The sequence below is a fragment of the Populus nigra genome, chromosome 19 (assembly GCF_951802175.1).
Source record: "Populus nigra chromosome 19, ddPopNigr1.1, whole genome shotgun sequence".
NCBI classification, from domain to species: Eukaryota; Viridiplantae; Streptophyta; class Magnoliopsida; order Malpighiales; family Salicaceae; genus Populus; species Populus nigra.
The window spans coordinates 8,404,062-8,425,268 of NC_084870.1; the positions used below are offsets into that span (position 1 = coordinate 8,404,062).

General features: G+C 33.9%; 1 protein-coding gene across 2 annotated transcripts; it reads left to right on the forward strand.

Annotated features, from left to right (window-relative positions):
- The first annotated feature begins 7,854 nt into the window (after nucleotides 1-7,854).
- On the forward strand, nucleotides 7,855-18,981 carry LOC133680462 (probable sphingolipid transporter spinster homolog 2). 2 transcript variants are annotated; one of them, XM_062103425.1, is made up of 16 exons: nucleotides 7,855-8,086; nucleotides 8,755-8,886; nucleotides 9,497-9,598; nucleotides 10,518-10,622; nucleotides 10,760-10,853; nucleotides 12,817-12,891; nucleotides 13,089-13,191; nucleotides 13,265-13,330; nucleotides 13,891-13,933; nucleotides 14,102-14,199; nucleotides 14,489-14,565; nucleotides 14,758-14,871; nucleotides 17,623-17,742; nucleotides 17,836-17,964; nucleotides 18,511-18,589; nucleotides 18,660-18,981. In XM_062103425.1, the coding sequence occupies exons 1-16, from the start codon at nucleotides 7,950-7,952 to the stop codon at nucleotides 18,794-18,796; spliced, it is 1,611 nt and encodes a 536-aa protein (XP_061959409.1). In that variant the 5' UTR covers nucleotides 7,855-7,949; the 3' UTR covers nucleotides 18,797-18,981. The 2 variants fall into 2 exon arrangements, with proteins under 2 accessions (XP_061959409.1, XP_061959410.1); XM_062103426.1 differs by having other exon boundaries at nucleotides 7,863-8,086; nucleotides 10,778-10,853.
- The last annotated feature ends 2,226 nt before the right edge of the window (nucleotides 18,982-21,207 follow it).

Here is a 21,207-nt window from a genome sequence, read left to right on the forward strand (position 1 = left end):
TAATTTTTATATTAATTTTGGTCCTTATTTTTATAATTGTTATTTGCTTTTTCATTATCATTTTTTTATTGAAATTTTTTATCTATCAAATTTGGTCCTCATTCTTTTGATTGTTACTTATTTTATTTGAAATAATTTATGAAATGTTAATTATTATTATTTTAATTTCTTCATTTTTTATTTTTTAGATTTGATCTCTATTATTTTGATTATTATTTATTTTATTTGAGATAATTTATGAAATTATATTTTTTTTCAATTTCATTCTCATTCAACTTTTTAATTTGTAAGATTTATTTCTCATTATTTTAATAAACTTGAGAAAAATAAAATATTAATAAGTTATTTTCTAGTTTATTTTCCATGACATAACCAAATATTGAAAAGTGTTTTCCAACTTATTTTTTATTACACTATCAAATATCAGAAAATACTTTTTCAAAATTCATTTTTTAAAAAAAACTACTTTCTAGCAAACAAACGGGCCTAAATACCCATTTCTCAAGATAATTCCCTATTATATCCAAATCAAACTGAAACAATATTTTTCTACAGTCAAGTTAGTCTTCATACGGTTGTGGCGCCAATTGCTACTGCTGCTGTTGTTGCTACTGATGCAGATCTATTCATAATAGATTAGGGCTGTTGGTGGTGCTCTTGGCTGTGTGGAGGTTGTGGCTGGTGGTGAAGATGTGGGTGGCTGGGGCAAGTTGCCCAAGGTGGATTGGGTATATGGTGGAGAAAGAGTTGAATGCAGTGCCTAGTTTAGGAATTTGCTCATATGCCTTACATTTGCATTGTTTAATAAATGCTAAAAAGAGGAGTTGTTGAAGGACGGGAGGGCGAGAAATGTGCAATTATAATAAGGGTACAATGGTGGTGGTTATTGATATCCAAATATATTTTTGTTTTTTCATTTTTTTTAATAAGATTGAGATCGTAAAGTGTAATTTCTGATAAATTTATATGCGAAGTGTTCGGCGTTGCAGTGATTTTCCCTTTTTGTATTATATTTCATAAATGCTGTCAAACGAAGTTGCCTTGAAAAGTAAAAATTACTTATGACTTGACGTTAAGAGGTCGGTGTGGTGATGGCCTCTTGAAAAAGAACAAAAGAAGAAGAAAGAGGGTTCTGATGGGAGACCTTCAATAAACGGCATGGAACTTGTAGAAGGGTTCATCAATTGATCAAAGACGCAAAGAGTTGACTTTCTTTTCCATGCAATTTTCATCGTAACAACACTTTTGTGATCCCTCAGCAAGAAATGGCAGACCAAGTTTTGTCCCCAGCCCTGCAAGTGATCTTTGACAGATAGCTTCTCCTTTCATAGAAGAGCTTGTTGGTATTTGGGGATTCGAGGACAACCTTAAAAAAGGATGAAGCAATCCTTGTTAATGATTTAAGTTATTCTTGAAGATGCAGAAGAGCAACAAGTGACCCGAAAAGCTGTGAAGATTTGGTTGTCAAAGCTCAGGGATGCAGCTTATGTAACTGAGGACCTACTAGAGCATCTTACTGTGGAAGGCGAGCAGTATCCTGTTCCAATTTCAATCAACGCTTAGAAGGTTAGGAAGGCACTTGAATCTTTGGAAATGACTGCATATGAGGGACTTGGCTTGAATTTGAGAGAGGATATTGTTATTAATAACAAATATAATGCAAGAGAAACTAGCTCTTTCACCGTTGGAATGGAAGTTTATGGAAGAGAGGAAGATAGTACAACAGTTATTATCTTGTGAAGCTACCCAGGAAGGATATCCAACGGTTATTCCAAAAACCAGTATTGGGGGCATTGGCAAGACAAGTCGTGCTCGATTGGCATATAATGATGAGAGGGTAACACAGCACTTCGATGTTAAAATTTGGGTGTTCGTGTCTGAAATTTTTTATGCAAAGATGATCACGAAGACAGTTACAGAGTCTGCTACAAAGAAAATATGCAAAAAAGAGATGGATGCGCTTCAGTCCAAGCTGTGGGGTTTGTTGCATAGAAAGAGATACCTCATTTTGCTAGATGATGCTTGGAGTAAGGATCACATTGAGTGGGGCAAGCTAAGGCCTTTGTTGAGAGGGGGTCTTGCTGGAAGTAAAATCATCATCACTTCTCGTAGTAAAAAAGTTGCTATGATGATGGACTCCCCAATCTTCCCTTACCATTTGAAGGGTTTGGATGAAGATGATTGCTGTGCTCAGGCAACGGGCTTTTCGGAGAGGAGAAGAAGAGCAGGATCCAAATCTTTTGCCAATAGGAAAGCAGATTGCCAGAAAATTTGGAGGGCTGCCACTAGCTGCAAAAACTCTGGGAAGCTTGACGCGCTTCGAAAGAGAGGATAGAGAGTGGTTATTAGTGGAAAATAGTGAACTTTGGAGTTTAAATGTAAACCATGGTGGAATTTTACCTTCCCTGATGCTAAGTTATTATCATCTACCAATACACCTCAAACATTGCTCTGCTTTCTGCTCAATATTTCCAAAAGCTTACAAAATCAAGGAGAAGTTAATTCATCTATGGATGGCAGAGGGATTTCTACAAGGGGTCAAACCACCAGAAGATATTGGCAATGAGTACTTCAAGGATTTGTTGTGGATGGTTTTCTTTCAAGATGCAGAAAAATATGATGATGGCAACATGAATTGCTACAAAAGGCATGATATCATTCATGATCTTGCACGATATGTTTCAGGGAAAGAATTTATGATAGAAGAGCATGATCTTCTACCATGTGGCCTGGTCCAAACTTGCCACTCATGTAGCGTAGGTAAAGTTGGATCATTTACAGTTCCAGAAGCATTGTATGAGGCAGAACAACGGCGGACACTCTTATTGGTAGGGGTGGAGGGCTTGAAAGACATTCCCTTCAAACTGTTTTCGAGTTTCAAATACTTGCGCGTGCTAGATCTGAACAGTTGTGACTTAGCAAGTCTGGATAAATCTCTATAGGTAGCTTGCTGTGTTTTAAGTAACTTGACCTGTCTTAATACACTTAACAGAGTTTTTCCACCAAGCGTAGAGAGGCTTCGTCATTTGCAAACTTTGAACCTGTATGGCTGCACTGGTCTTGCACAATTGCCTGACTTGACAACAGTGGCTGATCTTCGCCATCTTATTTTAACTGGATGTGACTGTTTACCCTTGATTCCTTTCAGTATCAGATAGTTGCATCTACTTCAGGCATTGCCAAAATATATTGTACATAGGGATTACAACTGCACAACTGCACCCGCCACTTGGCACTTTTAGATCTCTGCGGTGATTTGAAGATTAAGCCCTTGCAGAATACGAATGTATTCGAAGCGCGATTAGCTAATTTGTGCATGAAGAAAGAACTTGAGACACTGGAACCACACTGAGGACACACTAGTGCTCGAGGAAGGAATGGTGTCACAAGCCCTGCACAGCAGTGCGAACAAGATGCTTCTTATGTGGCAGCAGGAATTCTCAAAGCCTTGCAACCTCATCAAAATCTAAAAAAGCTACGTATAAAAGGTTATCCTGGAACCAAATTTCCACGTAGCCTGCATTCTTTGCAAACTCTAAATATGCGTGGTTGCTGTAATCTTGAGCGGTTGGCAAATTTGTCTCGAATGTTTCATCTTAGACATCTTATTCTAACTGGGTGTGAAGCATTAACATCAATTCCATTTAATATTGAAGAGTTGCCTCAGCTTCAAACATTGCCAACGTTTATTGTAGACGGCTACTATAACGGCATCCAGCATTTGGAACATGTAAATCTTCACGGTGAGTTGAAAATTAAACACTTGCAGAATGTTTGGAATGCACATGTAGCGTCATCAGCTAATTTGAGGAAGAAGGAAACCTTGAGTTGTTGGGACTGCATTGGGAAGAGAGAGATAATCGAGAAGAATGTAACGACAACCTGATGTCCATTCTAGAAGCCCTGCAACCTCATCAAAATGTTAAACAACTAGTAATAGAAGGTTATCCTGGAACCAACTTCCAAATTGGATGCTTCCAAATTTGACAGTGGTTAGTTTGACTAACTGTAGAAAATGTGAACGTCTTCGCGCCCTTGGGAATCTTACGTTACTTAAGACACTCTCTCTTTGTGGAATGGATGGCTTGAAGTGATTTGGTCCGGAGTTCTATGGTGAGGAAATTCTCAGACCATTTCCATCACTTGAAGAACTAAGCTTGAGAGGCTTTCCAAACCTGAAAGAATGGTCAACTGCAAATGATGGAGGTGCATTCTCTAAATTGAGGAAACTGATTGTTGACAACTGTCCCGTATTAATTAATATGCCACGGTTTCCGTCTCTTCAACATTTGGAGCTACGGAATTGCAACCAAGCAATGTTGTCAATTGCAAATTTCACTTCCTTATTGACCTATAGAAAGAATCCCAGAAATTCACTCTATCTCAGGAAGTTTTCTTGCTGGAAACACGTTTCTGACATCTCTGGAGATCATCTCTTGCCCCAAACTCATTTCGATTCCATCAGAGCTGGGGAGCCTCACAGTTTTAAAATCCTTGACAATTCGATGGTGTGAAGAGCTTATGTCTCTGCCGCAAAGCTTTCAGAACCCCAATGCTTTAGAGTCATTGGAGATTAGTGAATGCTATAGCATGACCTCTTTACCAGACAACGGGCCGGCTTCAAGGTTTATGTTCGCTGCGGACGTTATCCATCGAAAACTGCAATAGTTTGACTTCTGTATCTTCAAGTTCGGAGCACCTCACTTCCCTTGAGCATTTAACTATCATGTATTGCCCGAGTCTTGGTTCTTTGCCAGACGGTTTGCTACACCTCTTTGCCCTGCGAAGTTTGACCGTCTTAAGTTGTCCTCAACTTTTATCTCTACCAGAGGAGCTTAAATATGTCACAACGCTGCATTTCCTGGAAACCCACAGCTGTCCAGGCATGACAGCTTTGCCGGAACGGGTCAAGTATCTTGCTTCACTAAGATCTTTGAGAATTTCAGACTTTCGCAATATAAAACATTTTCCAGAAAGTTTGTAGCGGCTTTGTGCACTGCAGCACCTGTCTATTCAAGATTGTCCTGAACTTGAGGAACGGAGCAAGAAGAAAGTGGACAGGATTGGCCAAAAATATCTCACGGAAGCAAGCAGCCATGAGTAAAAGAGTAGATGCTCGCAGGATGAGAATGGTTGTCAACTCAGTTACTCCTGTGCTGAAACAATTCAATAAATATGGTGGGAAAGAACCGAGACATATGAGAATAACTGTTTTAAGCAGGTTCTTAGAAAGATAGCGTGTACGTATATCAGTTTGTATAAATACAGGTTTCAAAATTCCACGCAATAAGCTTCTCACCATACTGTATGCATATATGTGGCAACTACAGCTATTATTTTCATCTTGAATCCAAGTATTTGTACCACAGAAGCTCAAACGATGTTTTCAATTACCCATGTTGGCTACAAGCTCAAAACCTACACATTCCGTTGAAGATGTTTCTATTTTCATACTTGAACTTCACCACTGCTATGGTATTAGTTACAGAAATGCAATCCAGACTGCTTGATATAGAAAAGAAGAAATTCTATGAATTGAAATCAGAGGATAACTCGCCACTAATCCGTTGTAGTCTAGTTGGGCACCGTTTGGGAACGCGGCTGCGGCCGCGTTCCCAAAAAATTTAAAAATTTTTTTTTTTGCTAAAATTTAATATGATTTGTACGTTTTGGATCGTTTTGATGTGCTGATGTCAAAAATAATTTTTAAAAAATAAAAAAACATCGTTGGCATGCATTTTGGCACGAAAAGTTATTTGAAAAGCACCCGCAACCACACTGCCAAACACGCTCTTGGTCAGGATACTCGGCTCTCACCCGAGAGACCCGGGTTCAAGTCCCGGCAACGGAAAGTTTTTTCTTTTTCCCCCCCAATTATATCCAGAGAAACAATTTTCAATTGGATCCTCGTTCTATCAAAATTCCTCAATTGAGTCCTTTCATCCTGTTATGGTATGTTCGATGGAAGCTCTTAACAACTTTAATGGGTTTGGATTAGAGGATCTGATTGGGAATCTAATTAAGAAAAACAATTCTTTGAGAGCCTAAGTGAGAATTGCTGTATAACTTTAGAAGGGAGAGAAGTCTTGAGTTGGAATTTCATCTGTTAATTCATTATGTATGTGAATTTAATAGCATAATCTCTTAGAGACCGGTTCCTATTCCTTGTATGCGAGATTAGTTCATGGATGTAAGTTTAATTTTAATTAAGTAAAATAAATCGAAACTGATTATGATAAAAAAAACAAACAAAATTAAATATCATTGTTTTGTAAACTCCACGTATAAAAAAATATACATGCAATAGTTCTCTGTCTATATAATACAGTGTGTTTTTGTTTTATTTTTTTCACAACATTAAAGTATAATCGGGTTATTTTTTTTATTAAATTCACATTAACTCGTATAATAAAATAATATAAATATTTTTTTAATTTTGAGTTCCATTAAAATCGTGATTCAAATCACTTGCTATAACTCTAATATAGTTTATCAACAACCAGCAGCACCTGGGAGATCGAATAAAAGAGGCCATGTATTCAATTTTTGTACGAGTATGCAATAAATTAGTTCCAGAAGAATCAACTAATCTCTCCTGTTTCAAAAACTAATTATTTAGGTCTTTGAGAGCATCTAATGACTGTGCTGACTTTTAATATTATTTATTTCTTTTTTAAAAAAAGTATTTTTTCCTTCCAAATCTTTCTATGGCATCCATTTTTTTCTATTTTTTTTTAACATAAATCAAAATAAACTGGAAAAAAAGCATAGAATGAATGAAAATGACTAAATAATTAGTTTTTTAAATAAAAAACCAAATAATTTATTTCTAAAATATAAAGAGATTAATTTATTAACTCATATATTTTATTTTTTATAAATTGAACATATAAAGATGGGCTTAAAGAGAGAAAAATGAATAAGCTGCGACCTATATAAATAAAACCCGAGCACCGAGGTTTTTGGCCCAGCAATTTTGGTAAGATTTTCTTACTTCTGCATCCTGGGTTCAAGTCTTAGCATGCATGCTTGTTATCACTGCAGTGTCTTACCTGTCTACTGGACTTGCAGGGTGTTTAGTGGGTCCGGAAATTAATCATGGTCCGCGTAAACTATCCCGAACACTCCAAGTTATCAAAAAAATAAACCCGATAAGCCTATCAAACTATCAAAAACTTCATTGTTTCAAATAATTAAAATTCTGTTGGGGAATACAGTTAAAATTATATTTTTTAAAAAATTAATTTGTTTTTATTTTTTAAATTATTTTAATATAATGATATTAAAAATATTTTAAAATACAGTCATTATACAGTTAATACAGCCAGATTTCCTTCCTTTGTTATCGGGATTGCGCAAATATCGTCAGCAGGATCTTAACTTCCATACCAAAAAAACATTATATTCTTTGAGTCCCTATTTAATTCCCATCGTCTAAATGCAGCCACACCATAACTTTCATTAAAAAACAACGAAATCATAATCATTCTCCCCTATTTATTACGTGTCAACATCTCTCGCAACGAAAAAACCATGGTACAGGAAAAAGCAGGCACAGATGATCCCAACCCAAACTCGAAAAAAGCGAGAAATAAACAGATTACGTAGGGAGCAAAGGCAACTTCATTTACCAAAAGCCCAATAGAAGAAAGAAAAACACAGCCTGTATCGAGCTTTGACAGAAAGAATTTTAGAGCGAGAGGGACACGGGGATTAAAGTAAACTCTCCCTCTTTTTACTTTTTTTTTTTCCCACAGGTTTTCTTAACACGAAAAAAAGATTTCGTGTTAAGGAACAAAAACGTTGGCAGCCTGGCAGGGGAGGTAATTTCATCGAACTTTTAGGTCAATTATCAACTGAGTGCGTTCGTGTTCTAGTCATTGTCAGGAAAAACAAAACTTGCGTTGCGTGCCATTCAGCTTCACCTTATTATATTAGTATTTAGTTTTATGGCACAAGAAGATGAAGTCAAAGGAGCAAAAGTGTCATCCGAGGAAAACCCAAACCCATCAACAGTGGTCATAGAGATGGCAAGAAGTTCTACTGCATTATCACCTCCTGCCCCTTCATGGTTCACTCCAAAAAGGTATTTTTTTGTGGGTTTTGAACGTTGAGGCCTGAACAGGCATTTTTAGTTTCGGTTTTTTGTTCTGGGTTTTCTTGGCTATTTAGAATAAGATTAAAAAAACCTCTTCTTTTTAGGTACAGATATATACGTGCGTATTTTGGATGCATGAATGAATGATGAAATATTTTGGGCTTTAAAGACTCATTATGAGGTTTTTGTGATAGTATTGCTTTTTTGGATATTCAATTGAATTAGGGTTTTCTGGTTGTTAAGGTTCTGGTTGTTAAGGTGATGTCTATTTAGGTTTTTCATACATCACGAGGAAAATATTGGCAAATTATGCAATTTAATACCAATATACCATCATTTCTTTCTTCTTCTTCTTTTCCGGGAAAGTCTTGCTAAAAATCCGAGGCAGCTATTGATTTCCCCCCTTTTGTCTTAGCTATTGATATGTTAATGTCCCATGGCTATTTCTTTTCTGTCCCGTCCTCCCCCCTGACAGGTTACTGGTTTGAGGGCATTGCTATTTGATTGTGTTTTTTAACCTAATTCTGTGTGATCGTCCCAAGATTGGGGGAAACTTGATCCATGATATATTGCAAATTTTGTTAACCATATCTGAAGTTTTGTGCTTTCTAGTTGCTACAATAGACCTAGTAAACTCTGCAACCTTGTGCTTGCAGGCTGCTAGTTATCTTTTGTGTGATCAACTTGATCAATTATGTGGATAGAGGAGCCATTGCAAGCAATGGTGTCAATGGGAGTCGTAGAACCTGCTCAAAAAGTGGTACATGCACATTCGGCAGTGGAATACAGTAAGATTTACTGGGACATTTTCATTCGAGCCCGATATAAGATTTGTTTTTGGAGGAATATGGTAATGGGCTAGTGGCCACTATTTCCTTCATTGTTCTTAGGGGAAGAGATGCTAATTTTACATATCTGCTAATATTCAATTTTAAATTTGCTCTCTAATAGAAACAGGTTGGACATTGTAGGTTTTCTTAAAATGTTAGCATTCCATTATTTTTTGCTTCAATAAAGAAAGTGGTTGTCCTTCCCCCCAAAGTAAAGATCCTTTAAGGTAACACATGTGTAAGCATCTTATAACTATATCTGCATTTTGTATAGAACCATTAAGGTAAAAGTATTAGTAACGACAAGTATGGCTAAATTTGTTCCTTTTTAACCTGCAAGATGAAAATTTTAGAGACTGAGAAACTAGATTCTAAATCGTGTCCTTTCACTCCTGCTGTCAAGTGGCTGAGATGTCAAACTGCAATACATTCTGCTTTATTGCTTAAATACAACGTATTTGTTCTTACCTAACCTGGAGCTTACAGTTGATGAGATATAGCAAGCCTAGCTACTATTTTGCAGGAAAAAAATACATTCTGAATAATTCTGGTTCCTTTTTTTTCACAGGGGGGATTTTAACCTGAGCAATTTCGAAGATGGAGTTTTGTCCTCAGCTTTCATGGTTGGACTTCTCGTGGCTTGCCCAATATTTGCATCATTAGCAAAGAGGTAATGAGCTTCCAGTTCTTTCATCTTAACTTCTGATGAATTGCTATTGTTGCAAGTGAGTTTTTATAGACATTATGCTAGGGAGATGGATGGGGCAGAAAAGAAATAGCCATTAAAGGTTGCTAAATTTTAAACAGAAATGTGATCAGTTATAACATTTAATTGAAATGATAACCATAAAAATCATGTCCGTGAGTAAAATGCACGTAAGGATATGCTTTTGGTTCTAAAATGCTGATGATAGGTTCTGAATGGCAGTTAGGAAAAGCAATCATCATACCATGGGACGTACAAGTTAGGAATAGTATCCCTATTGTTCAATATTCATAAGCACCAATGCCTATGAGGCAACAATTATGCAATGTTTAACCTTTCTCATTTAATGAAGGTGTCTTCCCTGGTAGTTTTGTGTACAAGTCCAGAATGTTATATGTAGATTTCGTGAAAGAGTTGTATCAAGAAATATTGCAACAAAAGTTGTTTGTCAGGTTGTAAGTGCATGTTTCATTTAAGTTGGTAAATTTTGTTTTGCCAAAAATATCTTTTTCGTCAATTGAAGGATCTCCCAACAGTCATCTCCTTAGAACTAGATATGCATAAAACACACAAAAATTAGTTCCTCTAGGGCTTCAATGGGTTTGGAACTTATCATTTGTGGCACCAAAGTACCAGTTTAGCCTTTTGCTGTCAAGTACGTAGTGTGTGTAGTTCAGTTGTCTTGTTTCTTGATAAGATGTAATGGAGAAATTTCCTTGCATTTATGCAGCGCTGTTTTAATTGGCAATCACACAGAACTAAAGTAAAGAATATTTGACTTCTTTTTCTCTCTAATAATTTTTGGCACAGAAGTTAGATTATGATTTAATTCTCATGGATTTACTTCTTGATTGAGTCCTTATGCATGCATGAAAAATTGCAGCGTCAACCCATTTAGGCTCATTGGAGTTGGATTATCAGTATGGACAATTGCAGTAGTTGGGTGTGGTTTTTCATTTAATTTCTGGACCATTACAATTTGCCGCATGTAAGTACATTATCTATCTTGTGCTCTTCTTTGTATTGTTTCACTAAACAATTAAGCAATTTTTTTTTCTGTCCTTTGGTAAGGAAATAAAGGTTTTTGCATATGTCAATAATAAGCTGTTATATGATGCACACTAGTTCTGATTGTTTTTCTAGGCTAGTCGGTGTCGGAGAGGCTTCATTTATAAGTCTGGCAGCCCCATTTATCGATGATAATGCCCCTGTTGCTAAGGTTTTGTTTCCTTTCATTTGATCATGCCAAATTTGTTTGATTGGTGTTTATTTTTATTTGTATTAATTTCATCTGCTGAATTGTTATAAAAAATGTCTGAACTCGATCTGTTATACATATATGCTGGAAAACTGTGACTTTGCTAGTGTTGTCATGTCTTCTAATTTGTTTAGACGCTAGCAAGAAGTTGGTACATTGTCTTGGGTCCACTTATAAAATATGTTTTAATTTTTTTTTGCCAACTCATTATAATTGAAATTAACTCAAAATTAAGTTCAACAAGAAGTAAATATAATACCTTAATTTTAGTATACATGAGGCTGTGAAGTCAGGTCACTTTTGGCAAAGGACATGTCAAAAGCAGTGCTTTGAGTTTTTCTTTATTTGTTTTCGCATGGGCACAAAATTATTTGTTAAATTATGAATTCTATGTTGATAGATTATTGATTATTCAAACTTTTATTATAATGCCTTCTTAAAAAAATTATTGACGTGTGTTGTGGACATAAATAATTTTTAAATTATACACGTTAAGTTTATTAGGTTAGGCCCTTTAACATTTTGTGGAGGTAGTTGAGTAAGAAAAAATTTATAGTGCTCAGGGAGTAACTAGTGACATTTTATTAATTACATCCTAAGCTCATCTTGAAGAAAGAGACAGGCACAAAAAGGAAAGAGAAAAGGAAACTCATGACCCATTAAAAGTGATTAGAATATCCCTACCTAAGATATCTCTATCGTGCTTGTATCTATTTTTTTAAAAAGTGAATCAAAGGACTAGCTAATAAGATGTCACTAGTTACTTCTTCAACACCATAAAATTTCTCGTTGAGTGGTGAATTGTGATAAAAAGTTTTTAGTGTTAGCTTGTTTTTCAATATTTAACAAGTACAAAATTAAAAGGAATTGAAATTAAGTTTGACAAATTTTGATTTTGTACAAAAGGATTGAATGAATAGCACATTAGATCGATAAATCATAAATTACAAAATTGATGGCAGTAAAAGGTTTTTTATTCTTTGGTTACTTGTATTTGAGGAAAACTAATCTTTAAAAAAATTACTGCCTTAATATCTTATCCAAATTTTTCTACTCATATTGTTTCACTAAAAATATATTTTATTGAATATTTATTATTATTATTATTAGGTTTCAATTTACTTGTAATTGTGACATATTTATATATTTCTTTCAATATTTTATTGTATCAAATTTAAACCCAAACTCAAAATAAGTAGTTCAATATATTTGGATTGTAAAATAGAATTTCAATATAATTACTTGTAAGTGAAAAGGGGGAAAAATCGAAATAAATATTTTTTTATAAGGTTTTATTAGGCAAATTATGAATAAAAATAATTTTGGAAAATTAGAAAAAAATGAATAAAACAAAAAAAGGGCTAGCCAGGGAACCAAATCCTTGCACTTAGGCGTGGTCCCTCATACCCAGTTTTCTTGATGTTTTTTCCATCTAAACACCTCAAAAACATTCTAGCAACCTCTACGAAGTCATTTTCACCCTAAACAGCTCACGAAAAACCCATAAATAAACCAGATCAAATTAAAAACATAATTATTTATCCAGCTTCCAATCTTTTCTTTCCGGACTTAACACCACCTTCAACAAATACCCTCATCAAACTGAATACATTTGACGCCAAGATTATCAGATCCCATGTCCAAAATTGGTTCTCTCGTCTATCTCCTCCCCTCTCTCTCTCTCAACCAATGAAGCCAGGGAGCAAAACGTGATGCAAATAAAATATAGGGATTGGAACATAAAAGACTCAAAAAATATTGGGACTGGAATGAAAATAACACTTTAAACTAACGTTTAAATATCCTCTCGCAACAGTGGAAGTGGGTTTTGTTTTATTGTTATGTATGATGTATAATATATTTCTTTTTTGTGCTCTTATGATTCATCAAGTTTCATCTGCTCTAACCCTGTTGTTTGTGTCAGAAAACCTTATGGCTTGGAATATTTTACATGTGTATACCAACTGGATATGCTCTTGGCTATGTATATGGTGGATTGGTAAGCTTATTATACGATTGTCAAGGTCCTTTTCGTCAAAGAAAATCTTGCTTACATATGTAGAATAATATTATAATTACTGTCTGAGAAAGGACCAGCTCTTAGTATATTTAAAAAATTTACAGCATATGTCATCTCCTTTAGAACTGTCAACACTTGCAGTTACTAAATAACATTTGTCTTTTATTCTTAAATAGATTGGTGGTCATTTCAATTGGCGCTTCGCTTTCTATGGAGAGGCAATTTTGATGCTTCCATTTGCTGTTTTAGGTTTTGTTATGAAACCTTTGCAGTTGAAAGGTGAAAGTTTGTTACATCTTGGTTTTTTGAGCTAAAGACAATTCCAGCTGTTCCTAAACAATTACTGATACAGGTTTTGCTCCTGCTGAATCTAAAAAAGCTCTGACATCCATAGAGACTGCTGCCTTGGAAGTTCAAGGTGCTGTGTGTAATGATAATATGGAATCTCATTATTTTGTAAAATCTATATGTTCTCTAATTATGAATAGATGAATAAATAAGTCAAAATTTGAAGAGAAGCCATCTCATCTGCTCACTTCCACTTGATTCCTTGAACTCTCACATGAAAATAGTGAATCTAATGAAATACAATTGAATGAGGTTTCTGAATACTTGCTCGAGATCGACAACCATGGATTCAGAAAGGAAGAACAGAATAGATGAAAATCTGTCCAGTGATGTTCAAAAGGGAATAATAGGATGTATGGAAATTTCTAAGTTTTGTATCCCCTTAGGCATCCAAGTACAGCCGTATACTTGACTATCTAAAGTTGCATGGCAGAAGTTTGAGAGGACTGATATATCGTTATTTCTTTTTGAAGGCCTTTTCTTTTGGAATTTTTTTACTACAGTCAACTTACTGTTATATGAAGTTTGCTACATCAGCAAAATGTGCCTCTGTATTCTGTTATTTAGTTTCCTATAAATAAAAGATTTTTTTCTCGTTTTCCATTGACTGGGTTTACATGCTGAACACAGATGCGGGCATTTCTGTTGTCAAAGGCTCAATGAAATCTTCCAAGTGAGCTTAATTGTCCTTAGCTTATGACATGTGTTGTATAGATAGCATATTGTAATAGATATATTGCTTATGTTTTCGATTTAAATTTGGTTATACACCATTATGCGCGTGCATGCACACTCAGAGTTGGGATATGTTGGTGATTTATTGGATTTAAATTTGTTGCAGGTCAAATTGTGCATTCATTGATTTGAAGCAATTCTCTAGATTCATGATAGACATGAAAGTGCTTTTGCTTGAGAAGGTTTATGTAGTGAATGTTTTAGGTACTTTTTCTCACACTACTTTATGTTAACCACCAACATTTCAGCTTGTCTTTTCTTTACGCAGACCACAATATCAAGGTTAAAACTAATTTCATGTGCTCTTAGCTGTCTTTTCTGGTCTTATTTAGTTCAATGATTGCCTTGATAATCCAACTGTCACCTAGTTTCTGGAATTTTCTCTTTATGAGTGTTTTCCAGAACATCTGCAATTTTACCATCTCTGAAATCATGCTGCTTTGCTACATCTCTGCAAACTGATTTCCTGAACTGTACCTGACTTTTTTGTTAGGTTACATAGCATACAATTTCGTCATTGGTGCATATTCATATTGGGGGCCTAAAGCGGGTTATAACATTTATAATATGGTAAGCTCCAGATTTGATGTGGCTATGACACCAAGTATAAAAGCAATGATAGCACTTACCAATGCCTTAAATTCTTTTTTTCCTTCAATCTTGCATTACCTTCATAGTAAAGGCTTTTGAAACTAAACTATCAGAAAAAGTTGAGAGTGAGAGTTATAATCTATTCTATTTGAAATCATGGTCTTTTTGCAGAGCAATGCAGATATGATATTTGGAGGGGTTACCATAGTCTGTGGTATAGTTGGCACAATAGGAGGGGGTTATGTTCTGGATTTCATCAATTCCACAATTTCCAATGCTTTTAAGGTATGTATTCTTGCGTATAAAAGGAATTTTCTAAGATTAGAGCCTTGGGCAATTTTCTTACAACTTGAGCTGCTATGCTGAAAATTATGGAATATTCACTGTTTTGTCTTATTATAAAGAAGCTTAAACTAAATATGGTGTCACTGTATCTAAGCCCCTACAACAACTTCGTTTTAGGCTTTTTTTGCTTTGAAACGAAGATATTTTGCCAAAAATTTTAAGTGATTTTTTGGAAATCATCTACTTGTTTTTGAACTTCAATCATAAGTTAAAAGATTGTATGAAATGGTCCCTGAACTTAATTTGTATTACAATAAGGTTCCTGAATATTGAGAGAGGAGAGAAGGCAAGAGAGATTAAGGTTTGGTTTCTGGATTTCTAGGATGCATTAGAATGTGTTTTGAGATTCAAAATAGGTTCATACATGTATTTAGGATGATTCTAAAGTGCTTTTATCCGGCTAAAAAATGGATGTTGGAGGTTGGAGTTTTAGTGGTGGCTGGCACATGACGTGTCACTTGCAAACAACATATTGTCTGGTATTTTTATTTGAAATTTTTTTAAAGATGACAAAGCTTGGGCCTGCTATGCACTTGACCCACCTTTGTTCTTTTTTTTCTTTCATTTCCTTTTATTTTTTCAATATTTATTTTTCTATTATTTGCTCGATATCAATTCTCACTAAATAATTTGTGTTTTTTTTTTAAATACAACCTCATGAAAAAATAATGATTATTTTCCATGAATTTGATGTTTTTATTATTATTTATTCAAAATTAGTATAACAAATAATCATTGTTGTAAAAAATAATTATTCTTCATGCAACAAATACTAATGATTAATTGTTAAATTTTTTTGACAATAATAGAAGTTATATAATTGATAATTAATAAATTTAAGATCATATAACAAATGTTTTATTCTTTGAAAAAAAATTAGCACTGACCATAGATTAACATTTAGAAAAAGAAATAAATAAAAAGGATTTTATATGTTTTTTTACTTTTCTTTTTTCATTATTTATTATTTTCTCAAAATGTTCCACAAATAGTTAATGATTATTTTTGTATTTTTCACACAACCTCACAAAAAAATATTATTATTTCAAAATTAGTATAAAAATGTTCATTATTATAAAAAAATAATGATTCTTCAAGCAACCTCATAAAAAAATGATTAAATACCAATTTTTTTACAATACTTATTATCGTTATAATTGATAATTGATTAACCTAAGATGCATATTTTAAAAAAATCAATGATAATTAACACTAAATATAACATCAATCTTTTTTTAAAAAAACAATATCAGCATTAATTGTAGATTAACACATAGAGGAAGAACAAGTCTAAGTAATAAAGATTTGATAATTTGTAATTTATCATCTTTTAGTTTATATTATATTTGGCTAATTATGCATCACTTCAAAATTGATAATGATTCTTTGATATATGTTAAAAAAAATTGATATTCTGAATTTTGTTGATGCAGAATTAAAAAAAAAGTAACTATCAAGGAGAGAATATTGAGATTTTCTTAATCAATAGTTATGGACTCAATGATTAAGATTAACCACCCTTTCAACATAGATTGTTCAAGCAACATTTCTTGTCAATTCTTGTCTTTTTCTGGTTATTGATTCATTTAATTAGGTTTTATCAGGTGATATAGATAATTGATTGCATGTTTGTTTTTTTTTTTTCATTTATTAAAATAAATATATTTGTAATTTATATTTAAACTCAAAAATAAAAACATGTGATATTAAATATTACAAAATACATTTTCAATTAAAAAAATTCCACAATTAACGTTAATTTATTTTAATTTTAATTTCATTGACTTAAATTTTTAAATTAATTAAAATATTAAATAGATTTTATAAACTTGCCCGCGGCAACACATGGGTACTAATAGTCTGTTTGGGAACGCGGTTTTTTTTTTGCTAATTTTTTTTTTAATGTTTTCATATCGTTTTAATATACTGATTTCAAAAATAATTTTTTAAAAATGAAAAAACATCATTTTAATGCATCTCTAAGCGAAAAGCACTTTGAACCACAACTGCTACCACAATTTCAAATAGGCCATAGTTTAATTGCTAAATGGTTTTCTACATCTCTTCAGTTTTTCTTTATATCTTTTCTAGCGAACACCTTTTCTCACCTTATCCCTCTTGTTTATCCAGTATTTTCAATATCCATAATTTTAATTGGATGGTCATAAATGATATTCAGGAGAACAAATATGTCAGTATTTTATACCTGATTGAAGCGGTAGCATAAGCTTCCTTCTCAATCTCAATTTTAAATTCTTCTTGTGGGTCCACTGAACAGCTTGCTTTACTTGTGAGGCTGTCTCTGACCTTTAGGAGATGGTTGAGGTTGGATTGTAGTCCTTAGAGTTAGCTTATGAATTTGCTAGACTGGTCAGCTGAGCTGTCATCTGGCTTACGGTATAGCTTGAACAGTTCTAACTAGTAAGCCAAGATTTTTGGTTTCAGAAACATACTCTTTTACAGGAACTTTTTTAGCTTTAATTTGACTTTACCATGATAATTTCTGCTATTTCAAATACCTCACAAGAAGGGTGACTGTATCGAAAGGTTAGGTTCAATGGCTTTTTGCATAAAATGATACAGCATTTCTAATTTGGTATAATGAGTTGCAGAATTTTCTAAATAGCTTTGGGCTATTTGAATATTCCCTTGAATTAGCTTTTGTCTCTAAAATTGTTGAACTCGTTGCAGCTTCTTTCAGCAGTTACATTTGTTGGGGCAATATTTTGCTTCAGTGCCTTCTGTTTTAAGAACATGTATGCCTTCCTTGCTTTTTTCGCTATTGGTGAACTACTTGTCTTTGCAACTCAGGTATTAAAATTTGCTATTAGCATCTGTTACACTTTTAGCATTTATAGAGCACGTTTTTTTTTCTCTCTACTAAATATTTGTGTTTATTTTCAGGCTCCTGTAAATTATGTATGTCTTCATTGTGTTAAACCAAGTTTGAGACCAATATCTATGGCTATGTCCACCGTTGCAATTCACATCTTTGGAGACGTGCCTTCCTCACCACTTGTTGGTGTTCTCCAGGTTTGCCTTCATAGCTTTCATAGCATGCCTTAGCTGAACTTTTGTTTTTTGTTCAGAAAAAAAATAAAACACCTGTTTTTTCTTCAAAAATGACGCATGAATCTTAAAGAAAAAGGGAGGCATAATCTTATTTCTTTCCTGTGCATATTTTCAAAGTACAGAATAATTCAATAACAGAAGAATGGCAATGAAGATAACATAAGTGAATAGAATTATGTATCATCTGCAGCATTCTGAATGTTTGGCAGAATGTCATGCAGACCTATAAAGGTCACAGATGGATTTTGTGTGGAGTGGTTCTTCCTTCATAAATTGGATCTATGAGGCTGTTTATTTTGGAACTAAACAGAGAGAGAGAGAGAGAGTTCTTTTGAATTTTTAGGTTATCCAACTATCACGGTATCACCTGATGATCACAGTATATGTCTTCCCCACTTCAACTGATAAAGTTTACCCATTCACATTTTTAAGATTAGATTGATATTTTTCTCTTATGCGTGCATAGGCAATTATTCAAGTTCTCTACTGTGGATATATATGTTTCAGGATCATATTGACAACTGGAGGAAGACTGCTCTTATTCTGACGTCCATTTTGTTTCCAGCAGCTGTGATATGGTTTATAGGTAATTTTTCGTAGTTATTCCTCAGTTGTATAGCATAATTATATTTGATTCATCATTTGCTCTACGGCAGGTATATTTCTACACGGTGTGGATAGATTTGATGAAGAAAGTGAGCATCCTCAAGTGACTACAGCTGACAGGTCCAACACAATGCCTTTGCTTGATGGGAAGGCAGCAGGAGCAGCAGAAACTTTGGCAGAACCATAAAGTTTTCTCCGGAATTGTATATAGCATTCGTTTGTTTTCTGCACAATTTTAGGGCATGTCCACTCGTTTTTCTGGTGTATAAAATCTTCCTACAGCGGATTGGAATTCATTACCAGCTACATTTTGTCACGTGTTTTTCCTTAATAAATTTATCCAAGTTATTCCGTAATTTTGCCCCCAAATAATCCTGTTGACATTAATCCTAGGAATATGATCATGTACACGCCAAAATTCTTACAAATTCAAGTTTAATGTCGGAAATGTCATTCAAAATAAGCATGAACGTCATGTCCAGGTGATGTACAAATCCCAATGGATAATCTCCACGACTGGATGATGTCAGATATTGTTTTTTATCATCTATTTTACTACCACTGATATGTTAATCTATGATACATATTATATAATCCAGTAATGGTAAGTCTTACCTTGATTAGTAATAAGATCAATATTTCTATCATTTGAAAAAAATCGAAATGATTACAAAATGCACTACTCCCAGCGTTACTCGTTGCTCTTCAATAAGGCGTGCCTTCGCCATGGGAAAATCCTCGTCCATCGTCAACTTCCACGTGCTTTCTCATGCTCAACCACTTTCTCGATCAGCGAATCCTTTGGATAAGCCCAGCTGAGCTCACCCTCGTTTTTGCGGTTGTTAATTTGAAAAAAAAAAACATATTTAAGTTTTTTTTATATAAATTATAGTTTTTTCTTAATAAATATTAAATAGAGAAGTTTTAATAGAATTCATGTGAATCATAATAGATAACATTTAATCAAATAAGAATTAGATGCTTTTTGGAATTATATTGTCATGTATTTTTTAAAATAGCTTTTTGTTTAAAAATATATCAAAAAAAATTAAAATATTTATTTATTTTTAATATTAGTATATCAAAATTATTAGAAAACACTGAAAAAAATATTAATTTAATATTTTTTTAGATTAAAAATATTTTTAAAAAGTACTATAAATAAAAGTTATCTAAAGAGACCATAAGTGATTAATGCAAAACATAGTTTTAACCACGATATCAACTAGCCTAATTGTGTATTTAATATTGTAGTGTAATGTGATTTTTTAAAAAATATTTTTTTGTTTAAAAATATTTTTATTTATTTTTTGTATTAGTATTAAAATCATAAAAAATATTAAAAAAACATTAATTTAATTGAAAACACAGTAGCGACTAAAAAAAGGGATAACCACAAGAAGATTTTTATTACCAAAAGAAAATCTCAGCAACTTCGGTCATGCTGCTCAGCAAAGTGGAAAGTAAAGTAGTCGTTTTTTCTATGTATATATAATTTTGGTTCATCGTTTTCATTTAAGACCCACAGTTTTTCTTTGCCTGTTTTAGGTAAACCAACTTTATGCTATTCTCTATTTAAGTCTTTCAATATCCTATTTTGTCTGCATTTTCTTTTCATCATGGCTCCTACAGCTTCGATGCTCCTACTTCCCTACCATAACAAATCCACGTCTCCGTCATCTCTTCCTACTTCAACACCCTCAGCTACTTATTTTTCTGTGGCTAAGTTCTCTGCAATGAAATGGGTTCAACGAGACAGTCCAATCTTCAAAGGGAGATCTCTGGGCAAAGAGTCATTCATGGCTGGTCCTTCTTCACCTGCTAATGATTCTGACAAGGAAAAGAGGTTTGAAGAAGCACTTGAACGCAGCTGCTGGTGCTAGGATGGCTGCGTGGTTTGCAGTTCTTTCCTTTCAAGTTTCCTTCGTTGTTTTCAACAATTGTAATATGTGACCGAAGGGGTACATCATGTGCATATGTCGTGCCAGAGATCATGTAATGACAACTACTTGTATACGTAAGGTTTTGAATGGATTCTACTTTGATCAAATGGGAGAATCAAAAAGAACTTGTTACTTTGGTTATATAGTTATTTCAATCGATTCTGGATAAATTACATTAAAACTTAACCAAGCACATCCACTAAGGATACCATCACTGATCAATCAATTGCCAGTGTAACAACATTATTTATGATAGATGGAGGCTTAATGAAACTCCAATCCCCTTGACTCCTTTTGCATTGAAAATTTCCATCCACCCCATCTGTCGCATACTCCAACCCTACTGACAGTGGATGGACGCATATGAGGGCTGGTACAGTTCAATGGACAATCCTAAACAATGTTGGAGGTAGTGGGATTGCCTGAGAGGGTTACCAGTCATTCACCAACATAAAAATGAAAGGAAATCTCTAATTATATGGTGCAGGAAAGGTTATGTTTAGCGTTTGCTATTTCGAAATTGAAGGGTGATAACATGAGGACTGTATTCCAACCACCATCTTGTATAAGCATGACCATAGTAACAGGAATGCAAGCAGTTTTTGCTTGTGTACCAGAAATGTAATCCCAGTCTCACGATGAAAACACAAACAAG